Here is a 13530-nt window from a genome sequence, read left to right on the forward strand (position 1 = left end):
TTGGGCAAGTCACTGAATATTAATGAGCCTCAATTTCCTCATCTGTAAAATAGGGATCACACAAGGTTATTGTTGTGAGGATCAAACAAGATAACATGTAATACATCTGCTAACCTTGCAGTACTATGTAAACATGTTCATAAATTATCACAATCAAATAAGCGTGTGTGTAAAAGACCAAATCTTAGGCAGTATCATAGGATCATAAATCTAGAGCTAGAAGGGACTACAGAAGCTACCTAATACAACTTCCTCATGTTATAGATGAGGAATTAAGGCCCCAAAGTAAAGTAACATCTCTGGATCATGCATCTAAGGAAAGACTCAAACTCAAGTCTTCCTAATTCTAGTCCTATACTCCCTAAGTTCTAAGCAGCCATGTCCATTGACAGAAGAACCTGCTTAAAACATAGGTCCAGATATAAAATTAGGTGCATTAAATCATTCTAAAAATTACACATATTAATGTAATCTGGTCATCTTTAACCCAAGCATTAAGCCTATCCTCTGAAAGCAGTTGTTATAAAGGGATCCATCCTATCGTATAAAGGATATGCCACACAATTCATTTGCTTTTCCTTGCTGTTTTATAGTCCATACATAAAGCTGACTTAATGGTTTATAAAGGAAACCATTTTATTACTTGGAAAAGAATTCTTCAGTCAGTTGATCACATCCATTTTTTCAGATTGGCTGCCTATTTTAAATAGGATTTAAAGGGGTTCGAGTAGATCTCAGAGGTCCTGCCGAAGATAAATTGGGATAGTTGCCAGAACTGGGTTGCTTAGAAGCCAGTTTCTGTCCAGTTGTTTTTTTCTTTTGCTTGTTGCAAAGCCTGGTTGAGTTTAAAGATGACCATTTGCTTTGGGGGGGGTGCCCTCTGGTGGTATTGCATGAGCCTCAATATCAGAGCTCAAAAGAACTGAACTCTAGTTGCTTAGTGGCAGAGCCAGGATTAGAATCTTAAGTCTCATGACTGCTAGGGCACATTTGTCCAGTGAATATTTAGTGTCAAATCTTTCGCTTGGAATCATACATTTAGAGCTGGAAAGGTCCTCAGAAGCCATCGTTTACAGCTTCCTCGTTTTATAAATAAGGAAACTGAGGCAGAGATTCCAAGGTCCCTATACCATGCCCCATTACTAAAAAATAACTTGGCATGCCCTGATAGGTAATAATATCAACTTCATATCTGAAGGGCTGCATAAACGCCTATGTTCTGAAAAGAAGTGCTTTAACTGAAATTACTCCTGAGATCCCTTCTATTGCTAAATCCCAGGGACCAAAGTTCCTACCTCATCAAGTGAATGTTAAGAACTAACTGCTGAAACTTACAGGTAAACTTATGGCCTTTCATTTACATTTATCAATATAAATTAACAAAAATAGAGGGCAAATATTTTTCCTTTGTCCTTTAAAACTATAATCATTTTCCAAGTTCTCCCCACTATACTTAATCTTTCCTTGAATGACTTGTATTATTCTTTGGCCTCCCATCTTTTCTGACATGGAACAAATTCACCAATGAGTTAGTCCCTTTATATGTCATGGTTATGGAATAATTGGAATAATTTAACATTGAAATGCCACTTCCAGGTTTTAGAGGCTGATCCATTTCATGGTTTGCTTGAAGTAGTACTTGAAAAGGACCCCTTTTAATTCTTTTGACCAGGAATCAAGTTACTGCAACCCTTCCCCATCCCCAAAACATGAGTCTTCAGTAGATAGCACCTGTTGAAGACCTTCATTAAAACCACTCGGCAGCCAGTGGCAGTCTATCCCTCTTCCTACCAAGACACCTGCAGCATCACCCAATGAGTCATGCTGCCCTGCAGAAGCTCTGTAAAAAAACAGAAATATATGAACGAACAACTCAACCCCCCCAATTTTTTTATTAGACTGCAATATTAACAGTTTAAGATTATTTAAATCTTTTAAAGGTTAAAAAAATCACAACTGTGATGTTATGCTAACTTCTGATTTCCATCCTGTTTCTGAGGGGGATGAAATAGCCATATTTTATACCACTCCCTCAAGCACCTACTACATGTCAGCAGAGTAATACTTTCTTTTTGATAGACTGAATGTCACTCACATGCCATTATGGCCATTATAATCAGTCAACAGCAGAACAAGGATCCACTGTGTCCTGACAATTTTCTTTCCAGAAAATCAAACCGCCTTTTTCTAGAAAAAGTACTCAAGTGGAAAGTCAGTTCCCACTGCACCACGAAAAGCAGTTTCACAGTTCCACTGGGTATTCTTTTTTCAAAGCCTGTTGAGCAACTTGTTTTACCAGAAACTTAGGTCTGCTTCTAGTTCACTTATCTCTTGACTCTGAAAGACAAGTGCCTGGCACACAGTAGATCATTGCTGACTACCACCAAACAATTAATTTTCTTGCCTCTTAACCTCCCTCTCTAGTTTGAGCCCTGGGAGATATGCTTGGCACAGGTACAGTACAGACACTTGAGGCTACCATTCAAAGCTCCAGTGAGAGCACATTTCCCTAAGGTCCAGGAGTTTGTTCTGCCAAACCATCAATGCTTTCCATCAAGATTCCCAAACACTTGTACAAAGCGTTTCTTATCCAGGATGTGTCCAAAACGCAGTGTTAAGTAGAAGGTCTGATCATCACCATACTGTTGGATCTTCAAGAACACATCAAAGGGAAGTTCCCTGGTCTCAGATACAGGAATTATGTTGGCCACTGGGCAATATGTGTCTTGACGCCGGCCCCAGAAGGTCAGGTGTGCCACCCGCAACACAGTGCCAGCCTCATTCACATAAAGGATCCCAACAAGCCGACGAAAGAAATGGCTAATCCAGTACAACATGGCGAGGGCAAAGGTAGCAACACCCCCTGTGAAAAACAGGGAGTCCAGGGGAATGAGGCCCTGCAGATACCAATAACAGCTAGGTGGTAATATTACCACAGTAATCCCTGTCTGCAGAATCTTCACCCGGGACAGCGATCCACAGAATCTGATGCCAGGAAACCGATAAATCATCTGGAATTTTTCAGCCTCTGTGGTTGATGGTTTATCAGGGGATGTGGAGATAGGCCTGCCCACATAAAAACTGGGAACGTGAATCTTGCAAAACCAAGGCCGAGACTGCAACCTTGCCACCCAACGGATTGGGAAAACAGCTTTGAAGATGGTAACCTGGAAGGGAAAAGAATCACTTTCTCTCACAAATCCCAATATAAAGTAACAGGGAAGTTAAGTCCTTGCCCTTAGGAGTATATAACATATATACAACTAAGTAGATACAAAGATTAATAATAATACAGATAACCCAGATTTCCCAGGCTCACAACCTAGATGTTATCCTCAACTCCTCACCCTCACCTCCCATAACCAATAAATTGTCAATTCCCATTGATTCTACCTTGCCAAAAACTCTCACATTTACCCCATTATCTCCTCTGACAAGGTCAACGCTGGGTGCAGGTTCTTATCACATCATACTAAGACTACAGCAATAGCCTGCTAGTTGGTCTCCCTGCCTCAAATCTCCCCATCCCAGTCCATCCTCCAGTCATGTTTCAAAACCCTAAAGCCCAGGTCTAACCTCATCACTTAAAAACTTGGCTCCATACTACTCTGTGATCCAGTGACACTGGTCTCCATGCTTTCCTCAAACAAAACAGAAATTCCTTCCTTTCTTATGTAAAGTCTCCTGATCCTCCTGGCTTCCTTTAAGTCCCAGCTAAAATTCTGCCCCGAACCCCAGTCTACAGGAAGCTTTTCCCAATCCTTCTTTAATTTTAGTGCCTTTCTTCTGTTATTTCCAATTTATCCTGTGTATAACTTGATTTATACACAGTTGCTTGCATTTTGTTTCCCCTGTTATTAGACCACGCATCCTTGAGAGCAGGGACTTTGGGGGGGGGGGAGCTTTTCTTTGTTTATCTAGTGCATAGCAATTAATAAATATTTGCAGGTGGATTTGATGTAGAAGACATTAATAACTGGGGTGGGAGGGATTGCTCGAATTAGGAAAGGCTTCCCTTAGAAGATGACGCCTGAAATGACCCTTGAAAGAAGCTAAGGATTCTAAACGAGGCAGAGGTGAGGAAGGACGAGCGTTTGGGGCATGGGGGGAAGAGGGAAGCCTATGCAGAAGTCCGTCGCTCTGGGAATACCAAGAAGGCCAGTTTGGCTGCAGGGTAGAGTGCATGAGGGCAGCCATGCCATAAATGCAGAAAAGGTAGGACAGAGCCCTGCTAATGAAAGGAACCAAGATGTTTAACTGGGGGAGGCCGAGATAGTCTTCCCACCCCTGTCCAGGAAAGGGGCATCTGGGGCCCGAGAGGTGAAGCCTTCACGGTCGGTCAGCAGCATGAAGAATAACGGGATCTTCGGGACCCCGGGGTCATGATGTCCCAGGAGGGGATAAAAACGGGGTCGGGGTCTCACCGTCTACAGACCCCAAAGGGAAGGCGAGTGGAGGAGGGGCCGCAGCCGGCTCGGAGGCCAGGCGCGGCGGGAGCTTTCCTTAACCCCTCTTATTGGCAGCGTTTGCCTCTTTTCGTATTTCCTACTTGTCCTGGGCATGGCTTGCTTCGTATACATTTATTTGTACGACGTCTCTGCCGTTAGACTGCGAGCTCCTAGAGGACAAGCCTCTGGCCTCGTTTTGCATCCCCGGTGCTCAGCACAACGATACCTGGCACACAGTAGGTGCCTAATAAATGGTTACTGAAGTTACTCAAGAGAACTGACTTCACCATCGCACGAGGTGACAAAGGGCCTTGGGCCCGAAGGACCCCAAGTACGCTTTCCCCCTCGCCCCAAGACGGGAGAGGGGTTTCCTCCCGCCTATCGAAGATGAAGTAATTGGGTTCGGACTCCCGGCTGATGGATCTACCCGGCGGCTCCCCTGGGGACCCCAGCAGCTCCCACCTCCCTACACTGGGAAACCCGGCTGCTCACCATGGTACGGCCTCCCGCTACCGGAAGCGAACCCGCTACGTCCTCCGGAACTACTTGGCGCCTTGGCGTGCGTGTCCCGACCCCTACGGGTCATAGCTCCGAGAGGGGTGGGACTTGTTTGGGGCTTTGCATTCTGGGAGTTGTAGTTCCGTGAGTCATCGTGCGCTCTAGAAAGGATTTAGGGCTACGACGTAGCAGCCTCTGGTCTTTCACCTTCCCGGCGTGCCCCGCGGCTCGTGAGGCAAATCCGGAAAGCTTCTAGCGCCAGCGCGTCAGGTCGCGCTCGTGACCTGGGGTGTCGGGATGGCCGCTTCGGCACCTGTTCTCTGTCTTTTCGACGTCGACGGGACCCTCACCGCCCCGCGACAGGCAAGCAGACCCCGAGCCCGCCCCACGCTGCCGCCGGCTTCGCAGAGCCTCAGCTTCCCCCGTGTGCGGGGGAGGGGAAGGGAGACTTAGAGCTGCCGGCAGGGCTCGTCACCCCGGGACCCGGAGCGGGAGGGATGAGGTGCTGGGACTTGGAACCAGAAACAGCCGGAAAGAGCTCCCTGACCCTCGTTTTACAAATGAAGAACCCGAGGCCCAAAGAGGACTTGCCCAACCTCACTAATAGGCAGCAGGGTCAGAATTCGAACCTGGGCCTCGGACTCCAAATCCACGAGTGAGCCCCCCAGGCACTGGACAGCTAGGCTCACCCCAAATAAAGCGTGTCCCCTCCTTTTCCTCGCCCCGCCAGCGTCCCCGGGCACGCGCCTTTCGGGAAGGGGTGCACTGTGAGCACGGTCTTTCATTGCGGGGCTCCTGGGGTGAGGGCGGGATGAGAAGGAAGTGGGGTGCCTGCCTTTCGGGAGCTGACGTTTGGTTGGAGTCAAGGAAATGTGGTTCTGCGAGTGCCAGCTGCGCGCATTTAGGCTTGCGTGTGTCACTTACTTCATTTAAATCTTGGAACAAACCTGTTCGATAAGTGCAGTGATTGTCTTCACTTTACAAACGGGGACGCCGAGGCGTAGAAAGACGAAGCGATCGCCTGGGATTTCACCTAGCTAATGAGTGCCTAACTCAGGCACCTAGCCAAGCGTCGGGAAAGGTGTCGGGGGAACAGCCGAGTTCTGGAAGCTGTTCGAGTATTAAGGGAACCTCTTCCAGAATGAGTCTGGGCAAACAAGGCAAACCCTCCTGAGGAGAGAGCCAAGCACACTTACTAACATTGGAAAGTGCAGGTCAGTGTAGAGGATGTCAGTTCAATTCCGTTCAATTCAGCAAGCACTGATTAAGTCCCTGCTGTGTATTAGGCACTTGGGACACAAAGATCAAAAAGAAAAGAAAAGAAAAATTATCCCTGCCTTCATGGTTTATGCATTTTACTTAGGGAAACAGCATGTACATAGATAAATATAAACATACACAGAATAATTTAGTGGGGGAGAAGGTACAGGATGTGGAGCACTAATGACTAAGGAAATCAGGAAATGTGTCTTGTGGGAAGTGACACTTGAGTAGATATTTGAAGGGAGCTAGGCTTCCAAGAAGCAGAAGTAAGGAGAGAGAGCATTTAGACATGGGAGACCGTCTGTGCAGTGGCAGTAAAGTTGGGACAGAATGTCTTGTTCAGGGAACCAAATTGTGAAAGTCTTTAAGTGCTAGAGAGGCTTCCCCCCTCGCCCCCAGAGGTAGTAGAGAGCCCTTGAAGCTTCTTGAACAGAGATGGTGACATGCTAACAAATGTGCTTTAGATATATCAGTTTGGCCTCTGTGTGGAGGATGCAATGGAACCAACTAGGAAGTTATTGCAATAACTCTGGTGACAGATGATGAAGACCTGAATTGTCATGGTATGTCTAAGTGGAGAGAAGATGGGAACGGGGACTTAAAAGGTAGAAACAATAAGAATTGGCAACTGCTTGGACATGGGAATAGGGACCATGTGAGGAGTGTTGAAAGCCTGCCAGACAAGGAAGAGTAAAAGAATTGGTACGTGGCTGAGAGACCTCAGTTTAGATCAGCTAACATCGGATTACAGTAGACCCAAGTCATCAAGACTGTGACTTCTTTGTAGTACTTGGATAGGAATGGTGGAAGTAATCCAAGGTGGAGGTTTAGAAAAGATTGAGCAGCAATAATAAAGTAAGAGGTTCAAGGATAAAGGACAATGTAAAGATGAATTGATAGGATAAGACTTTTGAAGGGAGAAAAGTGAGACTAGATAAGGTTGATGACCTGGGAGAGCAGGAAGGAGTGAAATTATTAGAGGTTACACTGCGGATGGAGTAAGGGGGAAGGCAGACTCATAGGAGGTTGTGCTAAGATACAGCAATCTGAGAGTTATAGATTGTGAAGGGAGGATAATGAGATTAGGGGCTTTTGAGACTTCATCAGCATGTAAACTGAAGCCCCCAAATATAAGGGTAGACATTGGAGTGGAAAGGAAGACTAAGTCAAGTACTGACCTTGAAGACTGGCTTGGAAGTCAGTAAATAAGTAGGGCTCTAGTTGGAAATGCCCTAGCATTTTATGGCCTCATGGCAGTTTGTAAGGAACAGTTATTTCTCTAAAATTCTCTGAGCTCTCATTGCAGCATAGAGGTGACACTGGTTACTCAGAGGCTATGCTAGTTGACTATGAACTCCCATGAGATGCTTTAAGAGTTTATTCTTCTCTTGGCCTATGTTAAAGACAAATGATTAACTTATCAGCCAAAGCAACTCTTGAAGACCACCTGCTGAGTTAGAGAATTCTGCACTGGTAAAGGGAATAGTAAGCAAATCATGGCTCATTGAATTATTGAAAATTGAAGGCAGGGCAATCAGGGAGCAACTGGATTAGTAAATATTTACATATGATAGCATTATCCAGAGCTCCAAAATTTCCTCGAGAGATACGTGGTATATTGTAAACCAGGGACTACATAATGGACTGGACATAAGTCTGTGCTCGCTTGAACCCTACAACTGCCACTCATTTACTCTCCCACATTCAGTTTTCCAGGACAGGAATTATTCACATTATTTGGATAAGGAAACCAAAGCACAGAATGACTAGGTGACTTCTCCAAGGTCATTTAGTTAATGCAAATCTGTCTGAAACAGGACTAGGTCTCATCACCCGTGGATACTTTTACATTAGCAAAACATTTAATGAGCCCCTTCTCTTGCACATGTTGAATAGTACTATTACTATTTAGGATATATGAAATATATAGATATATGATATATGAAATACTAATTTGGGGAGGCTTGAAATGAAAAAGAAGTATAAGACACAAATTGGACTCCAGGAAATTATAGTTACTTGAGTAGACTACCTCTTTTGTACATTAAGTATTTTCCTCATGCATAAGCACAAGTCAGATTTTTTGGTAGGGAGGGGGGGTGAAATTTGCATGTTACAGTGGTTAAGGTCAGAAGAAAAGACTTAAGTTCCTTGAAGATAGGGATTGCTTCATTTTTGTCTTTGTACCCTCAGCCCCTAGCAGGAGTTTTTTTTTTTGTTGTTGTTTTTTGTTTTGATAGGGGCTTATTTAATTGATATAGGAAACTCCCAGTAAAGATATGCCTTCTGCTAATGTAAATGGGCAACTGCTTTGTGATTTGTAAAGCACTGAGAGGTTAAGGGACTTGCCTACAGTCACACAGCCAAATATCAGGAGTGGTACTTGAACCCACATCACTCCAAGACAGCTCTCTGTTCACTATGACATATTGTTTCTCTACCTGGAGCATGGTAGATATTTAATAAATGCTTCCTGAGTGAAACAAATCCTCATTTCACAGATGAGGAAACAGAGGGCTTAAATAAGTTAAAAGCTAGTAAATGTCAGAGCCAAAAATCAAACCCAGGTCTTCTGATTCCAAGCCCAAAACTCTTTCCAGTCTACCAGAATGGCCCTCAACCCATATTATATTAGCTAAAATAATTTTTAATAGGATAATCTTTATATCCTCTTTGCTGAAAGTCAGAAAATACAATTGCTACAAATCTCTGTTTAATAAAATGGTTCCTAAGCTCCAGGCCATTTATTTTCTTTTAAATATTTTTCATTGATATCTTTAGTTTTTATAATACCACCCAGTAGGCCATCCCTTGTAACTAAGAATAAAGAAAGATGAAAAAGGGAAAAAAAGCAGTTCATCAAAGCCAACCAGCATATCAGCTGAGACTGACTATGAATTATTCCATATCCATAGTCCTCCATTTCTGCAAAGAAGAGAGAGAGGTTCATTTTCTCAATTCTTTATCAAGCCATTTAACTTTCTTTACCTCAGTTTTCTCAGCTGTAAAAGGAAGAAGATAAAGCAAGAGGATTTCTAAGGTCTGTTCCAGTTGTAATATTGTGAATCTTTCACTAATATTTTTAGTGATTGGGTTTTCCTGTGCTACTTAAAACACTTTTCATTTTAAGCTTTTTGTCAATAACTATGGATTCAAAAGTTTTATTGTCTGTTAAAAGGATTCTTGACTTCAGGAAACCTTGGTTTCCTCATCCATATAATGAGGAGATTGAAGAAATAATTTCTAAGATCCCTTCCAGGAAAACTGGTTCTTTTTTCTCTCCACCAGATGGCCTCCTGTTCCTTTGGGAAAAAGCAACCAGCCCGTCAGCTGAAGCTGCTCCTAGAAGTCTATTTACTTCTAGTTGTTCTTCAGTGGTAGAATAGCCAGTATTCCTTGTCACACAGGATCAGGAATCTTCCATTCTCTCATCAGACCTTATTATGCTTCCAGTCCCTTCCTTTGCCTGAATACAGGGTTTCCTACCTCTTTTCTCCTAAGTTTTGCCCATTATATCTTCTGCCCCAAGATTTCCCATGCGTATTTTAATTTTTCCAGTGATATAATTTTACCACATTTGGCATCCTGAAACATAATCTATACCTCTTATATTGTTCCTCTCTCTAGGGATGAAGTTCCTGGCAAAATACAGAATTGATCACAAAAATACACTTGGAGTGTCAGGAGACCAGGGTTCTAATTCTGACACTGTCACTGACTTGCTGTGTGGCCTTTAAGCAAACTGCTTGACCTCTCTAGTTTTCTCATCTATTAAATAAAGGTGTTGAGTGAATTAATCTCTGAGATTCTGTCCAGTTCTAGTATGTGAAGAATGTTACTGGAATACATCTTTGATTAAGAGAGGTATTGCATTACTTTCAATGTAACATGATTATTGGCAGATTTTTTTTTAAAAGAAAGTAACCTAGTCGAAGCTGTAGTCATAATATTAAACAATATTCCTCAGTTATTTTGTGGACCTGTACCTTGCAGAGAATTTGTTTGGAAACTAGTTGATTTATGTCCTGTACCAGCATAAAATGTATCCAAAAATGATACATGGACTTTTGAAAGTATTGTTTTACATTCATAGTGAGAATGCCTTGTAATCATCAGTAATAGTAATTTACACTTGGTGCTTTAAGCTTTACACAACACTTCCTTCACACTATCCCTGTAATATAGTAAAAGCAAATATCCCCATTCTACACATGAGAAAATGGAGACCCAGAAGGGGTTAGGTGACTTGCTTGTGGTCACACAACTTAGAGAAGATGAGTTGGAACTGGGATTCAAACAAAGTTTATTGGCTCCAAGTCTGGAATTCTGTTATGGCAGGCTGCCTTTCCACATAAAACAGCATCATTTCAGGACATAGAAGTGATTCCTTATACAAGACTTTTTCTGTGGCATCTAGAATTTTATCTGGAGATAGTGGTTGTACATAGCTGGATGTTGCTTTTAGTCTTGACCAAGAGAGTGTTTGTCTTCCACCACCTTACAAGTGTCTTGGTGATTTAGCTCATCGTTTTGCTGTGAGGTTAGGATGTGGTAAATTATGCACAAAACTATTCACATGCAGAATTATGTGGAATTTTGATATTTTGCAATTAGAATTCACTTTGCTTCTTCCTAATCTAGTTAGGGTAGAATAAACTTCTTGAGGTATTCTCTTTCATAACCTTCAGATGAGTGCTGTATACAAGATACATACACATAGTGAGTGCTGTTTATATTTTTAAACTCCAGATTTCTTATATTAGATTTGAATTTTGTACTTTTTAAGTTTTTGAAAGTGTGACATGTATGTTATAAATATGATTGATAAAAAGTGATGTGATTGTTAAAACTACTAAAGTCATTTTGTTGTACATTAATGTGGGTATGAGCAAACTTCTTTGTTATGTTTTGTTTTGGGATTTTAGGTAACTTGATTTGACTGTTTGAGCTGGTGACCAGTGTAAGAAACATTGAAGTATTTACAGTTGAAATGGAAATACTTGCCTTGAGCCCATCAAACTGGAAGGAAGCCCCTTCACCATTACAGTGATAAACTTTGCTCCTATATGGCACTGTTAGATCACTTGATCCAGGCTTGCTACCAAAGTTAATCCTAAATGCTGACTTTGCCAACCTACAAGAAAGTCATCTGGGCCTGAAAAGACATAGTTATAAATTCGGCACTTTTAATTTTATGGCCATATTGTGTTTAATTGGTTTCTGTCTTCTTTTTTAATATATAGAAAATCACCAAAGAAATGGATGACTTTCTGCAGAAACTGAGGCAGAAGATAAAAATTGGAGTAGTTGGAGGCTCAGACTTTGAGAAGGTACAGGAGCAGCTGGGAGACAATGGTAAAAAATAATTACGTCCTAGTAAAATATTAACTTGTTTTTAGAAAATTATGACATTAAAAATATTAAGTCACATGCAGCTCTAAGCCTGGACCTCCCATGTGGTGGATTCCTGTTTCCTCATTTACCAAACAGCTTATCTTATAAATAACCGGAATTACCAGCAGGGAAGTAAATTTGGTGCCCAAATATTAGTAGGATCACCTTAAAATAACAATATTGAGCATAATTTGAATTTCTGTTGGCCCTAGCCTATTTAGAACCAAAGTCCATGCTTTTAAATATAATCATTTACTTTCCAAATTACAGTTTAATGTGTAAGTTGTATTGGGGGGGGAGGAGGGGAAGTGGACTTACAGATGCTAAGGATCAAAGATTATATCTCTCCTGTAAATGACTGTTTTCCCCATTTTTTGTGTTTCTTATTCTCTGTTGCTTTAAATCTCTTAAATGGCAAAATTAATGGGGTACATTTAACCTCTTCAGTCCCATTGTCTGGTCATGTTATTCTGCCCTTCTCTTATCCCAGACTAGTTACAGAACAAGTCTTACCATCTTCTAGGACTGACTACAGGAGGGTGTATTGTTCAAGTGTCATGTAATAGGGTAAAACCTATACTATTAGGGGATGGATTACCATGTAATCACAGAATTTTAAAGCTACCAAAATCAACAAGCCTAAACCTTTCATCTTACAGAAGAGGAAATAGATGCAGAGATATGAACTGACTTGACCAGCTTCATATAGCTAATGACAGAACCGAAACTCAGTGCCAAGTCCTCCTGATTCCTAGGCTGATGTTCTTTTTATCACGTCACTTGTAATTTTTAAAAATCAGTCTTGAATAGAAACATATAAATAAGTTGCATTATGATTTGCTACTCATTTTTATTTTTAGTGCTTGAAAAATATGATTACGTCTTTCCAGAAAATGGTTTGGTAGCATACAAAGATGGCAAATTTCTGTGTAAGCAGGTATGTCTGTTTCAGAGTCTCCAAAATTTTTTTACACTGTTATAGTAACAATTTCTAAAATAAAATTTGATAATGATAGCCATGCTTTGGAAATAGAGTAGGAAATATAAGGACTGACTTTAAATAGCATAGCCTAATGACTTTTTTAGACATGTTGTAGTCTTTCTTAGCACAGATACCTACAGCAACAAGTTGATCTTTAAAAATAACAATTTTTGGGAAAAGTGGTAGTATGTTGCACTTGGATTCTGGGAGCTATTTGACAATGTGTATAGTAACCTGCTCCCTCTTTTGGTTTCATTGAGAGTTTTAACTGAGTACTGTCTAAGAAGGTGTAAGTCTTTGGGTTTTATTTGCATTTGCAAGCCCATGAAAACAGAATCCAAAGTAATGAAGCAGAAAACACATTTGATTAATAAACTCACTGTTGTGATAAACCCGACGTTGTTTAATCATGAGAAAACTAAAAGAAGGAAAAATAAAGAAGGCAATCATGCACATTTGCCTCATAATCACATAGCAACTTTAGTTGATTGGAAAACCATCTGGGAAATGGATCATACTTAATCTGTTAACTCCAGAGTGTTTTGTTTATTTAGAATATTCAGGGTTATCTGGGTGAAGACCTAATCCAAGATTTAATCAACTATTGTCTGAGTTACATTGCCAAGATTAAGCTGCCAAAGAAGAGGTGGGTATATGTCCTTATTAGCATAATCAAAATATTCATCCTCCATCTGTCATTAAGATCTGATGCCTTCGACACCGGTATTATTAGTGGATTTAGTACTAATTTTAATCAGAAAACTGCCACTTGAGTTTTAGAGCATATTGTACTGTTGAAACAAATCCAGACTATTAAAAGGTAAAAGGGGAGCCTGTGAATTACTGTGGTCAATGAACAAAGGCCTTCTCAGATGAAATATATCACAGAATGAGGTAGGGATAAGGGATAGAAACTGGACCTAGACCTATGATTTTATTGGTATA

General features: G+C 41.4%; 2 protein-coding genes across 4 annotated transcripts in view; one reads left to right on the plus strand and one right to left on the minus strand.

Moving 5' to 3' along the window:
• Positions 1-508: 508 nt before the first annotated feature.
• Positions 509-5034, minus strand: TMEM186 (transmembrane protein 186). The gene is given in 3 exon segments (XM_069085565.1): positions 509-3167; positions 4941-5010; positions 5012-5034. Coding segments are annotated over 3 exon segments (720 nt in total). The 3' UTR covers positions 509-2540.
• Positions 5035-5141: 107 nt separating this feature from the next.
• The window catches only part of PMM2 (phosphomannomutase 2), a 30641-nt gene continuing 22252 nt past the window's right edge, over positions 5142-13530 (plus strand). For 2 of the 3 annotated variants that reach the window (XM_069085532.1, XM_069085541.1), the window contains exons 1-4: positions 5142-5309; positions 11453-11564; positions 12464-12540; positions 13140-13231. In XM_069085532.1, the coding sequence (XP_068941633.1) occupies positions 5244-5309; positions 11453-11564; positions 12464-12540; positions 13140-13231 (347 nt within the window). In that variant the 5' untranslated portion in view covers positions 5142-5243. Of the gene's footprint in view, positions 5310-5355; positions 6161-11452; positions 11565-12463; positions 12541-13139; positions 13232-13530 lie in introns of those variants that run through there. The other variant, XM_069085551.1, reaches the window with a different exon arrangement.

Source organism: Petaurus breviceps, unplaced genomic scaffold, assembly GCF_028583685.1.
Source record: "Petaurus breviceps papuanus isolate PSGF00001 unplaced genomic scaffold, PetGlider_PUasm1.0 118, whole genome shotgun sequence".
In the NCBI taxonomy this organism is placed as follows: Eukaryota; Metazoa; Chordata; class Mammalia; order Diprotodontia; family Petauridae; genus Petaurus; species Petaurus breviceps.